The following is a 23,245-nucleotide window of genomic DNA, read 5'->3' as shown; positions in this document are numbered from 1 at the left end:
CCAATCTTTCTGTTTCTTTCTGTTTCTACAAGATCCCCTCTCATCCGTCTAAATTCCAGTGAATACAAGCCCAGTCGATCCATTCTTTCATCATATGTCAGTCCCGCTATCCCGGGAATTAACCTGGTGAACCTACGCTGCACTCCCTCAATAGCAATAATGTCCTTCCTCATATTAGGAGACCAAATTGCACACAATATTCCAAGTACGGTCTCACTAGGGCCATGTACAACTGCAGTACGACCTCCTTGCTCCAAAAATCAAACCCTCTCGCAATGAATGCCACCATGCCATTAGATTTCTTCACTGCCTGCTGTACCTGCATGCTTACTTTCAGTGACTGATGTACAAACACACCCAGGTCTCGTTGCTCCTCTCCTTTTCCTAATCTGATACCATTCAGATAATAATCTGCCTTTCTGTTCTTGTAACCAAAGTGGATAACCTCACATTTATCCACATTATACTGCATCTGCCATGCATCTGCCCACTCACCCAACCTATCCAAGTCACCCTGCAGCCTCATAGCATTCTCGTAGCAGCTCACACTGCCACCCAGCTTTGTGTCATCTGCAAACTTGGAGATGTCCCATTTAATTACCTCGCCTAAATCGTTGATATATATTGTAAATAACTGGGTTCCCAGCACCGAGCCTTGCGGCACCCCACTAGTCACTGCCTGCCATTCTGAAAAGGACACGTCAATTCCTACTCTTTGCTTCCTGTCTGTCAACCAGTTCTCTATCCATGTCTATACCCTACCGCCAATACCATGTGCACTAATCTCTTGTGTGGGACCTTGTCAAAGGCTTTTTGAAAGTCCAGATACACCACATCCACTGGCTCTCCCTTATCCATTCTACTTGTTACATCCTCCAAAAATTCTATAAAATTAGTCAAGCATGATTTCCCCTTCATAAATCCATGCTGGCTTTGACAGATTCTGTCACTGCTTTCCAAATGCGTGGCTATAACATGTTTAACAATCGACTCAAGCATCTTCCCCACTACCGATGTAAGGCAAACTGATCTATAATTCCCCGTTTTCTATCCCCCTCCTTTATTAAAAAATGGAGTTACATTGGCTACCCTCCAGTCCACAGGAAGTGATCCAGAGTCGAGAGAACATTGGAAAATGATCACCAATGCATCCACAATTTCTAGGGCCACCTCCTTGAGTACACTGTGATGCAGACCATCAGGCCCTGGGGATTTATCTTCCTTCAGTCCCAACAGTTTACCCAACACAATTTCCTGACTAATGTGGATTTCCTTCAGTTCCTCCCTCCCACTAGATCCTCGGTCCCCTAGTATTTCTGGGAGATTGTTCGTGTTTTCGTGAAGACAGAACCAAAGTACTTGTTCAGTTCAGTTTTATTTGTCATATGTAGGTTAACACAGGTACAATGAAATGTGTTTGACAAGACAACGCATCATCTCAGCAATGATATTACAAGGATAAAAATAAGATTAAAAAATTTAAGATAAAAGTGACATTGGTAGGTAAAAGACAATACTAAATAAAATAATCAACATATATGATGTGTTTATGCGTTCAGAAACCTGATGGCCGGATGATAAAAACTGTTCTTAAGTCTGGTGGTGCGTGCAGCTATGCTCCTGTATCGTCTGCCTGACGGTAGCAAGGAGAACAGTCTGCGTGCTGGGTGGCTGTGGTCCTTGATGATTCTGTGTGCACATTTCCTAGTTTCTTTAACTGTTCTGCCATTTTCTCTGCCAAGACACATGGTTAGCAATCGTTTTGTTCATCATCTTTCACAATTTCGTGTTGCCTGACTAAATTTCGTTGGAGATATATGATAGCAGCAATCCTGTTCACATAAAATTGTCATGACTGATATTTTGTGAAATGAAGAACCATTTTTCATTATGGACACCAAATGCTGGAGTAACTCAGTGGGTCAGGCAGCATCTCTGGAGAAAAAGGATGGGTGACTTTTTTGGTCGGGACCCTTCTTCAGACTGAAAGTAGAGGGTGGTGGGAGGTGAAGAGCCGGAGGCGAGAAAAGACCAGGACCAATCAAGGTTGGCCACAAATGCCCTCTGTCAGGGGACACAAAGTGCTTGAGTAACTCAGTGGGTCAGGCAGCATCTCTGGAGAAAAAGGATAGGAGACGTTTCGAGTCAGGACCCTCCTTCAGACTGAAGAATGTTTGTTCCCATTTTTATTGTTGTAACATTTTGAAAGGAAGGAGAGGAGGGAAAATATTTAGTCAAACATAGGATTGTGAGGTTCCTATCTCTTGCCATCTCATCTTCTCATATATGTGCTTTGACCTTTTTTTATCCCTTCCCTGCCTTTCACTATGAGGTATCAAGGACTGTGTAACCCCTGAAACGTTCATGGTATATTTAAAACAATGGAGGCCATTGAGCATACTGAAAGCAGAATAGTATTCAGTAGCCTGGGCTATTGATCTGGACATATGTTCAGATTCTACCGTGATAGCTGTGAAATGAAAGATTTTGGATTCATAGGGTTCCAGTATTTGTTCCTGTTATACCTTGCCTTTCTCTCCACCTCCTCTGTCTCTTCAAATGGTCATGATGCACCTTTTCACAGCCCAAAGGCTGGATGAGCAACTCAATTCCCTCTGGCTTCTTAATGGTGTACGTCTTCTGTCAGCTGTTCAGAGATGAGTTGGACAGTGTTTTGGATTGGCAGTGTGCCTTCCTTTCAGTGCACCCCAGCTCCCAACTTTTAGTTTTCTCTGTGGAGGAATGTAAAGTCAGGGTGCGCCACGGTGGCGCAGCGATGGAGCTGCTGCCTTACAGCGCTTGCAGCGCCAGAGACCCAGGTTCGATCCTGACTAAGGGTGCTGTCTGTACGGAGTTTGTACGTTTTCCCCGTGACCCATGTGGGTTTTCTCTGAGATCTTCGGTTTTCTCCCACACTCCAAAGACGTACAGGTTTGTCGGTTAATTGGCTTGGTATAAATGTAAAAATTGTCGTGTGTGTGTGCGTGTGTGTGTGTGTGTGCGTGTGTGTGTGTGTGTGTGTGTGTGTGTGTGTGTGTGTGTGATGGTGTTAATATGCAGGGATCGCTGGTTGTTGCGGATCCGATGGGCCAAAGGGCCTGTTTCCCTGCTGTACCTCTTAAACTCAAACTAAAACTTAAGTCAAGTTAAGTCAAGTTGAGTTTGTTGGTGAGCTATAAGCACATTGAAATATTTCTTGCATCCACATCACAGGCACACAGACTCCGGCAACACACAAAACATAAATTGTACACAAATTCTACAAGTCCAGTTGCTGTTCCACAGCTCTATAGCTGCATAGACAAGATAAAAGGTCTGGTGCATAATATGTGCAGCCTTGCATTGACTGATAGTGTAGTTGTCTGAGCTATCAGCAAAGGTTGAGTAGGCTGGGTCTCCATTCCTTGGAGCGCAGGAGGATGAGGGTTGAACTTAAAGAGGTGTATAAAGTCATGAGAGGAATAGATCGGGTAGATGCACAGAGTCTCTTGCCCAGTGATTCGAGGACCAGAGGACATAGGTTCAAGGTGAAGGGGAAATGATTTAATAGGAATCTGAGGCGTAGCCTTTTCACACAGAGGGTGGTGGGTGTATGGAACAAGCTGCCAGAGGAGGTAGTTGATGCTGGGACTATCCCAACGTTTAAGAAACAGTTAGACAGGTACATAGATAGGACAGGTTTGGAGGGATATGGGCCAAACGCGGGCAGGTGGGACTAGTGTAGCTGGGACATGTTGGCGGGTGTGGGCAAGTTGGGACGGAGAGCCTGTTTCCACGCTGTATCTCTCTATGGCTCTATGATACATTCATTTTAATCAAACTGAGGAAAGGAAATGTAAATCCATCCATTGAAGGGAAATTTATATTGAAACACAAAAAATCAAATGAGATTCAGTCCCAAAAAAATAATCTTATTTTTTTCATGTCCATCTTGTTACAAATGTTGACATCGCTATCATCGTCCATTCTGAAAAGGACGCAAGCTTCCGGCGAGAATCAGTGGAAGCCATCACTTGTTGCAATAGATGATGGTGGTGACAGAATTAGCTCATGATACTTCCAGTTTCCAGCCCCACGCATCTTCTACGGGGCCCAGAAAAAAAAAGTACTCTCATGTATCCTTTACATGGTGGAAACTGGGATTTTATCATGCAAAAAAAGAATGAAGAGTAGATTGAAAAATAAATATCAGTGCATTTTAGAAGTACTTTAAAATATGATTCTGGTGCTGGTTAGAGTATGTATGCAATAAACCTTTATTTTCCCTAAACCCCAGGCAACTACCAAATGTCCCCAACAGTGAACATGACCCAAGATGATATCGTTATAATTGAGGATGACAGACCATCTGGCAATCATCCTCGACTGTCTAACCAGTCATCTCCGGGTTACCATCAAGAAATGAATTCTGTGACTTCAGGTCTTTGGGTGAAAGAACCTGATAAAGATAAAACAGATGGGTAAGTAAATTGTTATATTCTTTCGAACTATTTCACTGTTGTTTGGATTGTGATATGGAAAAGAACGCAAGATCTGTAAAAGTGTCCGAACTGTGATCCCAAATCACACCATGACTTCCTAATGCATTTAGTTTTGTTTCTTCCAAATATCTAAGTTGATCCAAACTTGCTGTGATCACCAGTGCACTGTGCAGGCTTCAGGAGCCACTTGATAGAGATCAGAAGGACATTGCTATCCATTTAAAACTAAATGGTTCTTTTAGTTTAGTTTAGAGATACAGTGCGGAAACAGGCCCTTCAGCCCACCGAGTCTGCACTGACCAGCCATCCCCACACATTAACACTACCCTACACACTAGGGACAATTTACGCTTATACCAGCCAATTAACTGACTAACCTGCATATTTTTGGAGTGTGGGAGGAAGCCGAAGATTTTGGAGGAAACCCATGTCGGTCACGGGGAGAACGTACAAACTCCGTACAGACAGCACCTGTAGTCGGGATCGAACCCTTGTCTCTGGCGCTGTAAGAGCTGTAAGGCAACAACTCTGCCACTGTGCCATTATTGTTCCCACTTGACTAACTAAATCGGCTGAATCTGCATTGACTACGTATTGGTCACATACCTTCTGGACAATGGGGACTATGTCGGCACTTGCAGCTTTTCCACAACAGTTTCATTAAAATTTGATTTTGGAGTCGTGGTGAGAGACTTTAAGCTACATGTTTTTCTTTGCAAGTTCTTAATTATCATTTTTATTGCAGCATAACTGTGTGGAATTCTATGTATATTGCAAATCAGCTCACCGTGTCACTTTTGACTTTCAGCATTATGAGGTGAATTTCACATCAATTGTAATTCAAGCACGTCTGTTAAATTTCCTTAGTAATTATATAGGAAGTTGTTACATATCATGACTGTCTCGAACAGAGATAGTTAATTTCCCTTTGGACTTCACCTGCTAATTTGGGTCCGTGATTCCATAAGCAATATCGCACTTAAAATTTTTTTTTTTTAATATCTCTAAAGCACCTAATAAAGGTCGATTAGGTTGTGCCAGCACAGCATACTGATGTGTAAGAAGGAACTGCAGATGCTGGTTTAAACCAAAGATGGACACAAAATGCTGGAGTAACTCAGCGGGACTGGTTAGGGATAAGGGAAACAAGAGATAGAGACGGTGATGTGGAGAGATAATGAACAATAAAATAAAGATATGCAAAAAAGTAATGAAGGTAAAGGAAACGGGCCATTGTTAGCTGTTTGCACTGTATATTGGTACACTTGACAATAAATAAATGAACTAAACTAAACTAAAATTGAATAGGCTGCCACATTTAAGCATCTTCTGATGCTTCACTTGATCATTTTCTTTCTGGTATGAACCTGGACAATGCGTGTTTGCAGATATTTCATCTTAAAAGCCATCGTAGGTAATATAAATGCGACCCCCAATTGACAAACAGATTTTACAATGCACGTATCTAGATGATGGGAGATTCTTGCATCCTTTGTGCATCAGGATGCTGAGAACATCTCAAGCATTAACTTGACTGAGATAAACTACCTTAATACAGATTGAGCATTGAACAAGCAAACGTGTCTTTGATAAGTATTACTCTAATCCTCAATAGAGCCGGACTTGAAAATTTATAGCCTTTTAAAATAAATGTTTATCAGAGAGTTCACAGCCCAAGACATTCCAAGGGTTGCTAAGAATTCATAGGAAAACTTACTGTTGCTTTTAATTTCCTGCTATTAATCGAGGACATGAAGAAATGAAGGTTACTGATGGGATTTGCCACCAAGTATCGGGATAATCATGAGAATTTGGGAAAAGGGGTTAGATAAACAAATGTGACATCTGTTCTAAATTTCAACAGGAGATTGAGCCTTCAGAGATTAATGGCAGTTCTTTGAAGAAAATTATCTTGTAATTAAAGAGTAATGCTGAGGATTAATTAAATCGAATAAGTCAAAAAGAAGAAAGTGATTGTAATCTGGCTTCATTTTCCTAAAACAATATTGATCCTTCCTATTGTGTGCTTGCACATTCTTAATATTGCAAGCTTATTTTCCAAAGATCTCTGTTCATAAGAAGAAGTCAACTTATTCACAGTTCAACTTTGCGGACCGATATTTACATTTTTGTTTTCCCTGGAAGTTGTTATTAATCAACTGCAGATGCGTTTGCTCAGCAACACTTTCATTTTCAGAATGGCAGAGAGTGAAGCAAAAAGATGGAGAACAGCTTGGGGAACTCAGTGGTTCGGGCAGCATCTGTGGAGGGACATGTGCAGTCAGGTGCTTGTGTCAAACCCTTCATCCAGATGCTGCCTGACCCACTCAATTCCACCAGCTGCTCTCCTTTTTCTGCAGGTGCTGGTTTACACCGAATATGGACACAAAATGCTGGAGTAACTCAGCGGGACAGGCAGCATCTCTGGATGGAAGGAATGGGTGCCGTTTCGAGAAGGGTCACCACCCGAAACGTCACCCATTCCTTCTATCCAGCAATTGCTGTCTGTCCTGCTGAGTTACTCCAGCATGTTGTGCCTATCTTCGATGTAAACCAGCATCTACAGTTCCTTCCAACACATATAGTCTAAACCTTTATTGATTCTGAGACTCTTTAAAGTAGCCAAGGAACTATGAGCATAATGTAACATTTAGACACCAAGTAATTTCTTATTCTTGTCCTATGAATATAAATCTTACAATTATTCCCAAATCAGACGATCGTTTCGCTGAACACCCTCGCTCAGTCCGCCTGAACCTACCTGATCTCCCAGTTGCTAAACACTTTCATTCTCCTTCCCATTCCTACACAGACCTTTCTGTCCTAGGTCTCCTCCATTGTCAGAGTGAGGCTAAATGCAAATTGGAGGAACAATAGACAATAGGTGCAGGAGTAGGCCATTTGGCCCTTCGAGCCAGCACCGCCATTCAATGTGATCATGGCTGATCATCCCCAATCAGTATCCCGTTCCTGCCTTTTCCCCATATCTCCTGACTCCACTATTTTTAAGAGCCCTATCCAGCTCTCTCTTGAAAGCATCCAGAGAACCTGCCTCCACCGCCCTCTGATGCAGAGAATTCCACAGACTCACAACTCTCTGTGAGATAAAGTGTTTCCTCGTCTCCGTTCTAAATGGCTTATCCCTTATTCTTAAACTGTGGCCCCTGGTTCTGGACTCCCCCAACATCGGGAACTGCCTCCAGCGTGTCCAAACCCTTAACAATCTTATATGTTTCAATAAGATATCCTCTCATCCTTCTAAATCCTTCTAAACTCCAGAGTGTACAAGCCCAGCTGTTTCATTCTCTCAGCATATGACAGTCCCGCCATCCCGGGAATTAACCTTGTAAACCTACGCTGCACTCCCTCAATAGCAAGAATGTCCTTCTCAAATTAGGGGACCAAAACTGCACACAATACTCCAGGTGTGGTCTCACTAGGGCTCTGTACAACTGCAGAAGGACCTATTTGCTCCTATACTCAAATCCTCTTGTTATGAAGGCCAACATGCCATTCGCTTTCTTCACTGCCTGCTGTACCTAAATGCTTACTTTCATAGACTGATGAACAAGGACCCCCAGATCCCGCTGTACTTCCCCTTTTCCCAACTTGACGCCATTTAGATAGTAACAGTTTCTCATATTTCACAGGCTGCTTACAGCCCAGTGGTATGAATATTGATTTCTAAAACATCAGATAGCCCCAGCATTCCCTCTCTCTCTATCCCTCTCCCCACCCAAGTCGCACTAGCTTCTCGTTTTCACCCAACAACAGCTAACAATGGCCTGTTTCCTCTATCATCGTTACTTTTTTGCATATCTTTAATTAATTGTTCTTTATCTCTCTACATCATTGTCAGCACCTCTCGTTTCCCTTATCCCTAACCAGTTTGAAGAATGGTCTCGACATGAAACGTCACCCATTACTTCTTTCCTGACATGCTGCCTGTCCTGCTGAGTTAATCCAGCTTTTTGTGTCTATCTGTACTCTGAATAGTTCAGTTTAGGTAATTGCCACGTGGACTGAGGTACAGTGAAAAGCTTTTCATTGCGTGCTAACCAGTCAGCAGAAAGACAATACATGATTACAATCGATCCATTTACAGTGTATAGATACATGATAAGGGAATAACGTTTAGTGCAAGGTAAAGTCAACAAGGATAGTCCGAGGGTCATCAAAGAGGTAGATAGTAGTTCAGCACTGCTCTCTGGTTGTGGTAGGATGATTCAGTTGCCTGATCACTACTGGGTTACGAGGTGCTGTTACTCTAGTTTGCATGTGGCCTCACTTGCAGTTTAGGAGTCGAAAGATAGACAAGTTGGGAGGAGAATGGGAAGGGGAATTAAAGTGGTGGCACCCAAGAACTCCAGCTGGCCGTGGTGGACCTGCAGTGGAATGCTAAACACAATACAATACAATACAATACAATAGTGCTTAAATCATTTTGCATTTATTACATATGTGGGCGCTTCCATTTTTGACGCCGTTATTCAAAGTTCAAGGTCCATTCGGTCTGCGTGCTCGATGTACAGGAGCAGTTCCCATGAACCGACGTCCCTCTCCTCTCCTCAACCAGCCATCTTTATATTCCGGGGGCGCCTCCTGCAGCCTACCTGAAGGCGCTGGAGGCATTACCCCAGTTCACCCTCCTACCGTTCCTTGCTCCTCCCGTCCCACTTCTCCAGCTCCCTCACAGTTACGCCGTCTGCCGAGTCTTCGGGCGGTTTCCCGCCGACCGTGAGCCTTCGGGCTAGAAAGGAGGTGAGGAGGAACTTCTTTAGTCAGAGGGTTGTTAATATGTGGAGCTCATTGCCATAGACGGCTGTGGAGGCCAAGTCAGTGGATATTTTTGTGGTGGAGGTGGACAAGTTCTTGATTAGAACGGGTGTCAAGGGTTACGGGGAGAAGGCAAGAAAATGGGATTAGGAGGCAGAGATCAGCCATGATTGAATGGCGGAGTGGACGCGATGGGCTGAACGGCCTAATTATACTCCTAGAACTTGTGTGAACTTGTGTCCCGCTGACCGCGAGCCTTCGTGCGGACTCCGATGAGCCTTTGGGCGGGTTCGCGGTCCTACCGACCGTGAGCTTTTGGGTGGACTCCTGGTCCCACTAACCGATGAGACTTTGGGCGGGTTTCCAGTCCTGCCGACCGAGAGCTTTCGGGCGGACTCCGACAAGCCTTCAGGTCCCATTCCCGGTCCTGCCTGAGACCGTAACGGGCTAGGCAGGCCCACCGCGCGAGTCCTCGTCTGATGTCTGACCCCCGACAGGCGAGCCAAGCCTGTCTTGGATGCTGCTCAAGCTCTGCTAATTTCTGCAGTCTATTACAACTCTATATCACAGGAGCTTTGATGTTTGAACTCCTAAAGCAAGGAATTTGCTTGGCACACATGATTAGCAATAAATTGCACTGCCTTTCCCACTTTGAAGAAGACCTGTGCAAACAGTGTTCACAGTTATCAACAGATATTACTCCTTCAGCGTGAGTGGTTTCCTTAATTGCTTTGACCTCCTTAATCCTGTACGCATTTCTGATATTGAGGAGCCTGCAACGTCTTGATTTGTTGGTGTTCTGCGACTCTTGAACACTAATTGACTCTTGAATAATATTTGACTTTTTAATCTATATGTCGACATCACTTCATATTCTTCAGCTGTGCTTCTGACTGTTATCATTCGATTCTGCAGTAATTTCCAAAAGGGAAGCGGTGGCGCAGCGGTAGAGTTGCTGCCTTACAGCGCTTACAGCGCCAGAGACCCGGGTTCGATCCTGACTAACGGGTGCTTTGTCTGTATGGAGTTTGTACGTTCTCCCCGTGACCTGCGTGGGTTTTCTCCGAGAACTTTGGTTTCCTCCCACTCTCCAAAGACATACAGTTCATAGGTTAATTGTCCCCAGTGTGTGTAGATAGTGCCAATGTGTGGGGATCGCTGTTCGGTGCGGACTCGATGGGCCGAAGGGCCTGTTTTCACACTGTACTACTGAACTGATCTACTGCTTTTGGACTGCCGATTTGGACTACTCATTGCCATTTCCAACACATGCTTACTGTTCTAATGACTCAGACTCTCTCACAAATTCAAAATTACATTGCACAAAATTTGTGTGCAAAATAAAGACCCAGAGAAATGTTTTCAATGTTATGTTCTGTTGATCGGGATGTTAAACCGCATAGCAATTGAATGCACATTACTGAGCAATGGGAGACGATTTAATATGCTTTCTCTTTATAATCATGGGATCATTGGAATACCAAATCACCCATTGCCATGGTCCTAGTGATGTCTCAGGTGGTATTGCCCCATCTTTGGGTGTTGGCCCTTTATTGTAGGATAGCATTAGTTAGTTTAGTTTATTGTCACGTGTACCGAGGTACAGCGAAAAGCTTTTGTTGCGTGCTATCCGGTCAGTGGATAGATAATACATGATTACAATCGAGCCGTTTACAGTGTATATACACACATGATAAGGGAATAACGTTTAGTGCAAGGTAAAGCCAGCAAAGCCCAATCTGGGATAGTCCGAGAGTCACCAATGGGGTAGATAGTAGTTCAGCACTGCTCTCTGGTTGTGGTTGCCTGATAACAGCTGGGAAGAAACTGTCCCTGAATCTGGAGGTGTGCGTTTTCACACTTCTGTACCTTTTGGCCGATGGTAGAGGGGAGAAGAGGGAGTGGCCAGGGTGCGAGTCGTCCTTGATTATACTGCTGGCCTTGCCGAGGCAGCGTGAGGTATAAATGGAGTCAATGGAAGGGAGGTTGGTTTATGTGACAGTGGGACAGGCAGCATCTCTGGGAGATCTCCAGAGCTGTTCCCAAACCAAGCTGCAATGCTTCCTGATATAATGCTTTCTTATGGTGCACCTGTAGAATTTGGCCATTTAAGGCTGGGCATAGTTGGTCTGACCCTCTTTTTAGTTGCCCACTCCATGTTAGTTGCAATCCTACATGCCACATCAAATGTCGTGGTATTTCATGCCTAGCAGTTTCAGCTGAAAGCTTTTGTGTTTGAGGCTGTACACAAATCTCTCACTGAAAGCACAATCCAAAACTTCATAGTTATAGCGTTTGTCGGCACTGGGCCTGTACTCGCTGGAGTTTAGAAGAATGAGGGGGGACCTCAATTGAACATACATAATAGTGAAAAGCTTGGATGGATGGGATGTGGAGAGGATGTTTCCACGAGTGGGAGAGTCTAGGACTAGAGTTCTTAGCCTCAGAATTAAAGGACGTTCTTTTAGGAAGATGAGGCGAAATTTCTTTAGTCAGAGGGTGGTGAATCTGTGGAATTCTTTGCCACAGAAGGCTGTGGAGGCCAAGTCAATGGATATTTTTAAGGCAGAGATAACTAGATTCTAGATTAGTACAGGTGTCAGAGGTTCTGGGGAGAAGGCAGGAGAATGGGGTTAGGAGAGATAGATCAGCCATGATTGAATGGCGGAGTTGACTTGATGGGCCGAATGGCCTAATTCTACTCCTATCACTTATGACCTTATGACATTCTACACACTGGGGCCTTGCCAGAGACTGCCCACTGTTGTTCCTTTGTTTGAGACGTGCAATAGCAACAAAGCATGAAATTAAAGACTGATAATGGTATGGAAATGATTGAAGTCTTCTGGATAGGCTCACCCTTTGGAAGAGAATGAGCTAATTTGGGACAGTCAGCATGTCAATAGTACTTTATTTATTACATATGCGACCACACAGTTAAATTCTTTTTGCATATGTTACGCAAGTGGGCGCCGCCATTATTGGCGCCATTATTCAAAGTCCAATGTACAGTCGGCCTGTGTGTTCGATGTACTGGAGCAGTTCCCGTGAACTGACATCACTCTCCTCTCCTCGCCCGGCCATCTTTGTGTCCCGGGGGTGCCTCCTGCAGCCCACCTGTTGGTGCTGGATGCATTACCCCGTTCATCCTTCTCCCGTTCCTTGCCCCTCGCGCCCGAATTCTCCAGATCCCTCCCGGTTACGCCATCTGCTGAGCCTTCGGGTGGGTCCCCGATCCCGTCGAGGCTCGGCGTGACTTCCCGCCGACCGCTAGCCTCCGGGCGGACCTTACCGAGCCTTCGGGTGGTTCCCCGATCCCACCAGAGACCCCGGCGGGTGAGCCGGGCCTACCGGACGGGTCGTCCAAGGCGTGTCCTATTTGCCGGGAGCGTCCCAGCCCACATGGCTTTGTACACGGCAATTCATGCCATACGAACTTGATCGAGTTGTATGAGGAGGTGACAAAGCTGATCAATCAGGTGGTGGAACTCGTCAAAATGGACTTTGGTAAGGCATTTGCTAATGCTCCCCTTGATAGACTAATCCAGAGGATTAAGACGCATGGGGTTCACAGCGATGTGGTCGTATGGATTCAGAACTGACTTACTAATAGAAGGTTGTGATGGAAGGGCCTTATTTATGCTTTTGCTACCTACCAATGCTGATGTTATTGCATCAACTCTATGATTAACTTACTTCCATAACTATATACAAAAGCAGCAAATATATTATTTATGTTTACACAAGCTTCCAAATGTAAAATTCACTGACTGTTCAATTCTCAACCATCCTCACTGTGCAGCCACATATCTATAACCATAATCTATAATCAGTCTGATGTAGGGTCTCGACCTAAAATGGCACAATTCCTTCTCTCCAGAGATGCTGCCTGCCCCACTGAGTTACTCCAGCATTGTGTGTCTATCTTCGATTTAAAACAGCATCTGCAGTTCCTTCCTCCACCTGTCTATAACAGCTGTTGGGTTAAACCTGTTTGTCTCCATTTAGGTTGTCAGTTCTGTCTTGTAAAATTGCTTCATGCATTCAGCCTAAATGCCTTTAGTTTGAGCTTTTTATCATCTTTCCTTTCTATCGACTTACTTCCCCAGATGCATTGTTGCCATTAAACGCTGTCCCTTCCTGTTCCACTCTGCTTATCATTAACAAATAGCAGCTTTGTCCTAAGGATGTTCTTTGATCCATTTAAATCTATCAATTTTTCCCTCATTTTATTATTTTTTTGGAGCCCTGTCCACGGCCCAAATTATCTCATTTGCCGGGACATGAGATCTTGCAGAATAACTTGCTCTTCGTTTCATTCTGGTGCCACTGTCTTATCAATTTGACAAAGAATCAATTCAAACTAGGTTAGAGCCCGCGTAATATGATTTAAAACAAAAGTATTGAGAATGATTAAAACGCTGATCTTTGGACTGGTGAACCAGGGGAACGATCAGCTTGAGTTCCTGTCCCTGATTACTATCCAGCAAGGTAAACTTATATATCAAATACACACATAGGGATTGTTATAAAGATAGACAACAAAAGTTGAGTCTGAAGAAGGGTCTCAACCCAAAACATTACCCATTTCTTCTCTCCAGAGATGCTGTCTGTCCTGCTGAGTTCCTCCAGCTTTTTCGTGTCTATCTTCAGTTTAAACCAGCTTCTGCAGTTCCATCCTACACATTGTTATAAAGATGCCTTCTTTTGCATTACACGCATTTTTTCCTTTAAGTTACCAAAATCCTGACAGCAAGCTCGAGGCCTTTTGGATACAGGGGGAAAATCGGTAAAAGAGATTGAATCTATTTTTGACTCCATTTCAAATCGTAGAATGGTTACAGCACAGAGTGGGGGGCACTCAGCTCATCATGTCTATACCGGCTCAACATCAGAGCACACATCTAGCTTTGGCAAACAGCACCTTCACTGTACTGCTGCAACTTTTTCATCACTATACACTACGGGCGGCATGGTGGTACAGCGGTGGAGTTGCTGCCTCTCAGCGCTTGCAGCGCTGGAGACCCAGGTTCGATCCCGACTACGGGTGCTTGTCTGTATGGAGTTTGTATGTTCTTACTGTAACCTGCGTGGGTTTTCTCCATCTTCGGTTTCCTCTCACACTCCAAAGACATACAGGTTTGTAGGTCTGAAGAAGGGTTTCGGCCCGAAACGTTGCCTATCTCCTTCGCTCCATAGATGCTGCTGCACCCGCTGAGTTTCTCCAGCATTTTTGTGTACCTTCGATTTTCCAGCATCTGCAGTTCCTTCGTAAACAGGTTTGTAGGTTAATTGGCTTGGTGTAAATATAAATTATCCCTTGTGTGTGCAGGAAAGTGTTACAGGGATCGCTGGTGGGTGCGGACTCGGTGGGCCGAAGGGGTCTGTTTCCGCACTGTATCACTAAACTAAACTAAACTTATCCAACTGCCTCCTTTGTAGGCCTCAATGAAACATGGCTTCAGCCACCAATCCAATTTCAACCATTGCTGTAGCTCAAGAAGTTGCCTTTCTTCTCACATCACTCTTAATTTCCATTCCCTTTATTTTCTTACTTTGTACTTTTGTCTTTAATCTCTCCAACGCTAACCTTCCGATATTCACTCTGTCCACAACCCCTTCATTTTATGTACTTAGTAAAATCTCCCCTTGGCCTTCTCCCCAGAGGAAACATTCCTAGCCTATCCATCCTTGCCCGCGGTGTCTTTCATCCCATGAAGCATTTTTCTCTGGACCTAATCCCATGTGCTACATCCTTCTAACAATGTGGTGATTAGAATATAGCACAAATACTTCAATCGAGTAGGAAGGAACTGCAGATGATGATTTAAACCGAAGATGGACACAAATAGCTGTAGTAACTGAGCGGATCAGACAGCATCCCTGGAGAAAAGGAATTGGTGACATTTCGGATCGAGACCCCGAAACATCACCTATACCTTTTCTCCGGAGATGCTGTCTGACCCGCTCAGTTACTCCAGCTTTTTGTGCCTATCTTCATTTTGTGTAATACTTCAATTGAGACTGGCTCAATGATTCACAAAAGTTCAAATTTCCCTGCTTCTGCATGCCTCCAGTACTGAAGCTGAAAATAGTGTGTCTGTTTCATTTGCTTTCTTATGTCCATTCATTTTCTGTTTACCCACACCTCCTGGTTCGTTTGACCCTTCACTGCTTTTAGAAGTGTCCTTTATTCCTACCCTCTCATACTTTCACGCTACACTTCGCCGACCATGTGCCAACTCGTTCCATCGGCTTATTTATATTCTCTTCACAGTTCGCAGCACGGCCATGTTTTGTGTTATCTGCAAATTTAGAAGTAGTGGCTTGCACCCCCGAAGTCAACATCAAAAGAAAAGCAGTGGCCCTGAATCAATCCCTGTGGAATGTCTCTATTTATCGTTCTCCGATTAGGAAAATAACCATTCATCAGCCAACTTCATATCCATGTTCTCAATGCCTTTCATTCCATGTGCTTCAAATTTCCTAATGTCTGTTTTAGTCATAGAGAGTGGGAAAAGGCCCTTTGGCCCAACTTGCCCACACCGGCCAGCTATACTAGTCCCATCTGCTCTTGTTTGGCTCCAAACCTATCCTATCCATGTACCTGTGTAACTGTTTCTTAAATGATGAGATAGTCTCCTCCTTCTCTGGCAGCTTGTTCCATACACCCACCACCCTTTGTGTGAAAAAGATATCCCTCAGATTCCTCTTAAATCTTTTCCCCTTCACCTTAAACCTATGTCCTCTGGTCAAGAGACTGTGTGCATCTACCTGATCTATTCCTCTCATGATTTTAGACATCTCTATAAGCTGACCCCTCATCCTCCTGCACTGTAAGAAATGAGGTCCCAGCCTACTCAACCTCTCCTTATAGCTTAGACCCACTAGCCCTGGCAACATCCTCGTAAATCTTCTCTGTACCCTTTCCAGCTTGCCAACATCTTTCCTGTAACACGGTGCCCAGAACTGAACACTATACTCTAAATGCGGCCTCACCAATGCCTTATACAACTCTAACACGACCACCCAACTTCTATACTCAATATTCCGACTGATGAAGGCCAGATTGTCAGTGTGTTTTGTGGCACCTTATCAAGAAACATTCCAGATGTTCATGTTTACCATATCAACTGCATCACTCTCATGAATGTTACATGTTACCTTATCAAATAGTTCCATGAGATGTGCCTAAATTCCCTTAAGAAATCTGTGCTGGCTCACCTAATGGCTCAGTGACCTCTAAATCTTCTCCCAGATCAATATTTCTAACATTTTTCTCACTATTGAGATTAAACTGACTTTTGCCTTTTTTAACTTTTTTTTTAAACAAAGCACTAAGATTTGCTTTATCTCCAGTCCTCCAGGCTTCATATCCAAAGAGCATTGGAAGATTGTGATCATTGCCTCTGCAATTTCCTCCCATGCTTCCTTTAAAGTGCTCGAATGCTTCGCACATGATCCTGATGACCTACATATTTTTACATTCTGCTCATTTTTATGTATACTTCCGCCCCATCAATTTTTAATCTCTCTGGTGTCTCGGTATCTCTTCCTTCACTATTTCTTTGGAAGTGCTCGCTTCCTTGATGAAAACAGATTTAGTACCTTAACAATTCCCTTAACGTCCATGTCAAATTTCCAGTTTGGTCCTGAGTCGGCACCACATATACTCCTTATGTGCCTAAAGACCTCTTCTGGATTCCCATTTAGGTTGGCAGATCCTTTTGACTCTCATTTTAATTTTCACTTTCCCTCCGCGCCTTCTGCAATTAACCTGGTTCTCTCTGGTATTTTTTTTAAATCTCTCACTTAAATGCACGCCTCTTTCTTTTGATTTACCTTTCTCGGTTTCTTTCATCATCCAGTGAACTCTGAAGTTGTTTGCTCTTTCTTTGCCTCGCCTGGAATGTGCTTCAAGTGCACCTGAACTATCTCTTCCCTCATGGCTATTCATTGTCCTGTCAAAGTTTATCTCCACTTAAAATCGCTGTGTACCTAATTGTGGACTAATTATCCCTTGAGTCTATAGCTTTCCACATTAACTGCTTGAACCAAGTCCTTATACGTTTGGATATGTTTTTAACAGGAGGTTAACTACTGAACATGTCATGAGGTTATAAGTGATAGGAGTAGAATTAGGCAATTTGGCCCATCAAACTGCTCCACCATTCAACCATGGCTGATCTATCTCTCCAACACCATTCACCTGCCTTCTCCCCATAAGTTCTGACACCTGTACTAATCAAGAATCTATCTATCTCTGCCTAAAAAAACATCCACTGTCTTGGCATCCACAGCCTCCTGTGTCAAGAATTTATCTGTTAAAATTCTAGTACTTGATAGAAGATTCCCATGGTGTATTTGTAAAGTTATCTAATCATATCCACAATTAGATAAACCTGTTCAGTGCCTCATATCAAGTCTATTTGCCCCTTTGTGTTCTGTGCAAGGTTTTGTAAGTGTGGAGAAATTATCATCATTTTAATATTGATGTATTTCACTTCAGGCTTTGAGTTTTACTTAGAAGTGAAAAAAAAAACATGTATTGATTTGTCATTTGTCCTTTACTATCATGTTTTATGTATTAGAGTTATAACTACCACATGATTTGGATTTTCATTATAAACCTCTCCCTTTTTAATACGCGGAGATGTGTGATCATTAAAGGAATGGGGGCTGCTTGAAGCATTGTATTTATTATACTGCTTGGAGGAGAATTCATGATATCATTCGAATGGTGGGAGTTTTATACATATTTCAGACGGTTGATTATATGAACATAAAGCCCATTTCTTTCACAGAACGTGTAATCAACCAAATCATGTCCTATCACACTCAATTAATCAGTTGATGGGAAATTCTGCATAAATACTTGCCAGTCACTAAGGTAACTGAGCAGTTCACCTTACACAGTATTACACATCTTCACGATTCAATGTTGCTTTCCTCGAATCTCTGTCCACTCGAACCAGCTTATGTTCGTCCTGAAAAGATGGACATCGATCTTTCTTTTCCACATGCGTCTCTTTTGTCCGACCACTTTTGTGCATCTCGTTTCGGTTTCGTAAACTCTTGACTCCCACCATCCAAACCTGTACAGGGAAGGAGCAGTAATTCATGGTTACGAGCCCCTTGACCAGAACAATGGGAGTCACCATTCATTTCTTTCATTTGTTATTGAATGACTGTTCTGCGGTTGATTTAATTCAAGTTTATATTTGCTCGGGTCGAGTACTTTTCACAAAAGGCCAGCGTCAGAAGAGAGCCGTTGCACTTTGCAGGACATCTTCATTTAACGTGCAGTGACAGGATATTCTATGATTGGCATCACAAGTAATCACACACAAATTCAAACGCAGCAAGTCACTTTTCCTGCAAGGAGTGAAAATGACATTTTCAACACTGGTTTGTGCGGCTTAAACACAGGGGTTTGTCCATTAAATCTGATCCACGCAGCGTTGATACATGAGCAGGTTTGGCATTTTAATACATTGTCCCTTTCTGAGGCAACTTATTGAGTAAGCACAATGCCAATAAAAAAACTCAGCCAGGGCCGTGCCACTCAGGACCACAGCCTCCCGGCTGCTGCTCTCGAGAATATAGTGTTAAGAGTTATCATACTCATTCATTGTCTGTTGCCTTTTTTAAAAAGGAATTGTCCTTTTCTGTTTCCCTAGTGCTTTAAATCCAGACGTCGACCCTGCCATTGCCTTTCAGCGAGAGGGATTTGGACGTCAAAGCATGTCTGAGAAACGCACTAAGCAGTTTGGAGATGCTAATCAGCTGGACCTTGTTAAAACACGGAAATCTAAGAGCATGGATTTAGGTAGAAATCACTGTATTTTACATCTATGCAATTACACTTTTTGTTTGATAACAGCTCACCGCTTTGAACGACAACACTGGTAAATATAACTTTATGCTATTCAGTTGCAAAAAGACAAGGTTACTTGATCATAAATAAGAAATATGTAATAATTTACCAATTTTATAGACATTTTCTGGTCGTCACCTGAAGAGGATTCAGGTAGATTTTCTCTGTGGGTTCGTTAAAATTGTGCAGTGATGTTCCCTTGTTAACCCGTCAGCGGTTTTCATCATCGGCAGTGACATAATACTAATACACACACATGCCAGTCGGTGTTGCTGTCCGTTAAGCAAGTTTCAGATAGATTTCCGCACAGTTGTGCAAGTCCATTATTGGTACGGAACGGAATGGAATACTTTATTGTGACAAGGCACAGTGAAATTCTTTGCTTGCATGCCCATGGTATGCGAATAGTCACCACATAAAGGACACAGACAGAGTTACAAAGAACTGTGGCTCCTCCTTTGTTCTCCCCCCCCCCCCCCCTCACAATGATCCCCCCACGCCGGGTCCTCCATTATCCATTGTTCTTCCCCGTCCATCCCTCATGGCAAAATAGACTTCTCACCTGTATCCATGCTGCAAATACTCCACAATGTGGTGTTGGGACAGTGGGGGTGGGCGGTGGGCGGTGGTGGGACGGATGGCTGTGGGCAACACTGATGTCAACCCATTTCATACAGCAGGAGCATCTGCATCACGGCCCCGTGAGTCTAACAACTGCTAATTCTGCTCTTGCCGTTTGCCTTGTAAACCAGAAACAATGTGCTTACCAGTGAAAGAACTTGAACTGGGAGATTCTCGGACCAGAGGTTATCGCCTCAGAGTTAAAGGACGTTCCTTTAGGAAGGAGATGAGGAGGAATTTCTTTAGTCAGAGGGTGGTGAATCTGTGGAATTCTTTGCCGCACAAGGCTGTGGAGGCCAAGTGAATGGATATTTTTAAGGCAGAAGTAGATAGATTCTTGATTAGTACGGGTGTCAGGGGTTTTTGAGGAAAAGGCAGGAGAATGGGGTTAGGAGGGAGAGATAGATCAGCCATGATTGAATGGCGGAGGAGACTTGATGGGCTGAATGGCCTACTTCTGCTTCTATCACATGATCTTATGACTTGCAGGATGTTGACTCAGAGTAGTAGCAGTGAAAGTCGCATCTTCTCTAGCATTATTACTTTGTGTTCCAGGTAGAGGATTGGTGCCTGTTATTTAACTAACAATCCCCAGTCCGTCATTGCCAGCTCACATAGTTTCATTTATTTGCATTCGAGACCCTAATCTCAAAATCAACTTTCTCACCCTCCATCTTAATGAACATTTTTATCCTGCATTGGTAGTTATTCCCCAAAGAGCTTTGCACAACAAGATTATTTTATTAATCCTTCCTCAATGCACAGTAGCTAGTCTAAGATAGCTCTTTCTCTTGTTGTTTTTAACATTGTTGGTCTAAAAATACATCACAATTGCACTCCAGAAATTCCTCCCTTGCAGAGTTATTGCTGATTTTGTTTGTCCAATGTATATGTAGATGTACATATACAAGATGTCCATGATTACATTTATACAGTTGCTGCATGCTTCTCCTATTTACTGCTTTGCCATCCACAAAATTACCACTATAGTTTCGGGTCTGCATACAACACTAAGATTCCCGTCTGAAGAAGGGTTTCGGCCCGAAACGTTGCCTATTTCCTTCGCTCCATAGATGCTGCTGCACCCGCTGAGTTTCTCCAGCACTTTTGTGTACCTTCGATTTTCCAGCATCTGCAGTTCCTTCTTAAACACTAAGATTCCCGGCCCCTTTCTTTTCCATAGTTCCACCAGTGATTCTACACCAGGGTTCTCGGAGATAGTATCTTTCTTTTTTCTTGATTTACTTTTTTTTTTTTTTAAGAGACCAATTCCACTCCACTCCCTTGCTCTGTTTGCCAGCCCTTCAAGTACCCCTCAATGTTCAGTTTCCATCCCTGGTCACCCAGCAATTGGCTTCTTCTAATGACAACCACATCACATCCATTTTTGTCTGTTTGCACGGTTCATTCATCTGCCTTACTGTGAATACTTTTTTTTGTTAAATATTTTATTTTATTAGAAGTAAGTACAATCATATGGCACCAAAGTGCCTAATATATATTTTCATAATACATTTTATGTACAGCTTCTTATTTTTTTTGTTATAATAAAGAAAGATGAGAATAAGAAAAAGAAATTAGATAGTAAAGGATAGAAAGGCGTGAGTTATATAGTGTGTGAGGAAAAAGAATAAAGACGAATGATTAAAGAAAGTTGAGGAAAAGAAAATAGAAAAAAGAGAATAAGACATAATTTTTTTATTTAAAAAAAAATAAAAAATAAAAAATAAATAAATAAAAAAAAGGTGAGGAGATCATTGTTTATAATCTTGACCATCCCTCGTCCAGTCCTGAAACAGTTAGTTTTTACAATTGTGTTGCACCATATGATTCCAAAAAGACGACAAATGGAGAATACTTAATGCATAGATATACACTACCTTCAGATGAGCCCCGCTAACATTCAGAGTGATTTTAATGCCATCTTGTTAAATGACCCTGTTCATCACATGCTACCATCTCTCTTTCCTCCACCTTTGCCTTTTAGTTCCCTCCATTTTGCTTCCATGCTTCCTTGCCCTGCTCATCCTCAGTCTCACTGCTCAGGTTCCCAAATCTCGACCATTCTCGGTTAAAACAACGCCCCCAGAGCACTTGCAAGTAGCCCCTGAGAACATTGGTTCTGGTCTTGCCTGCTTGTATAATCTAAACCATCCTGCACCCTGCTTTGTACATCTTGACCTGGGAGAGATGGCTGATTACCCATTAGGTTCAGTTTGAATAACATTCTATGGGGGGGGGGGGGGCCAGAGTTGAGAAAAATAATAATCTTGGGTGATAAATTAGACTGATGGTTGAATGAATATATGATGTATAATCTTTGCAAATTTGTAGACTAATAGGGACCATTTGTTCTCTTTATTAAGCGAAGCAGGCTCAACATGGCATAAATAAATTAACCTCACTACTACTTCCAGGCATTTACACTCTCACTACACTCGAATGAACCAGGTTGGAAGAATTATAAAGAAAGACATCTCGTGCCCATTAATCTCAGCATCACCTGGCAACAGATGTTGGGGTCATGGTAGTATGGGACCTGTATCAAAAAATGTCCATTGGAATCACTACATTTAATGCACTACATGCAAACATGGATTTGATCAGAGTGCTTTGGATCAGAACAGTAGGCGTTTAGCTGGGAGTACTGTGGAATAAAACCGACTGAACAGTCTGTGAATTGAATGGTACACTTGAGAATGTTTTGTTCCTTCCATTGTGCTCATGTTTTGCTCGTAAGACTTGTTTGATACTTCAATCAACTGGAGTATTAGTCAACTAATCGAATGTTCCATTTCCAGTCTTTTCATCCACCCAAGTTCTCTCACATCCCTTTTACCAATCCACCCACACTCCCCCATCCCAGATGACGCAGTTTATTTTCTCCTCCTGCATCTGGTCTGACTGCCTATCACCTACTCATGTGATGTACTGGGTATCCCACCCCCCTGCCCAACCTAATTCCTTCTACCTCTCTTATCCTTTCCTTATCTGGATTCACTCATCACCTTCCTTACTTATCAGATTCCTACATCTTCTCCCAGCTAACAATGATCTATTCTACATGTTCCTTGATCTCCATCCCCCTTTTCCTGTTTTCACACCTTGCACTCCCTTATCTATGGATCTCCCTCTCCCCCTGACTCTCAGTCTGAAGAAGGTTCTCGACCCGAAACGTTACCCATTCCTTTTCTCCAGGGATGCTGCCTGTTCCGTTGAGTTACTCCAGCTTTTTGTGTCTATCTTCGGTTTAAACCAGCATCTGCAGTTCCTTCCCACACATTTTTTTTTCACATCTCTTGACACAGGCCCGTCTTGTATAGTAACTAGTTTGACTCAGAGCACAGATAATCACAGTTTCTTTCAAGTTTGATGCTTCGCATCTTGAATGAATCATTTCAGTAACTGATTAATCGGTATCCCATCCTTGTCCTGCCATCCGTACTTGATCCAACCACTGCCCTGGGCTCATTGATATCCCTGCCACCTA

The 23,245-nt window shown here is 43.1% G+C and overlaps 1 protein-coding gene across 4 annotated transcripts in view; it reads left to right on the top strand.

Annotated features, from left to right (window-relative positions):
* The window catches only part of pard3 (par-3 family cell polarity regulator), a 983,322-nt gene that overhangs the window by 657,241 nt on the left and 302,836 nt on the right, over positions 1 to 23,245 (top strand). For all 4 annotated transcript variants that reach the window (XM_033042021.1, XM_033042037.1, XM_033042013.1 and 1 more), the window contains exons 16-17: positions 4,277 to 4,460; positions 18,938 to 19,086. In XM_033042021.1, coding sequence (XP_032897912.1) covers positions 4,277 to 4,460; positions 18,938 to 19,086 — 333 coding nt within the window. The remainder of the gene's footprint in view (positions 1 to 4,276; positions 4,461 to 18,937; positions 19,087 to 23,245) is intronic.

This window comes from Amblyraja radiata, chromosome 2 (assembly GCF_010909765.2).
Source record: "Amblyraja radiata isolate CabotCenter1 chromosome 2, sAmbRad1.1.pri, whole genome shotgun sequence".
Taxonomy (NCBI): Eukaryota; Metazoa; Chordata; class Chondrichthyes; order Rajiformes; family Rajidae; genus Amblyraja; species Amblyraja radiata.
This window is presented reverse-complemented; position numbering and strand designations above follow the sequence as displayed.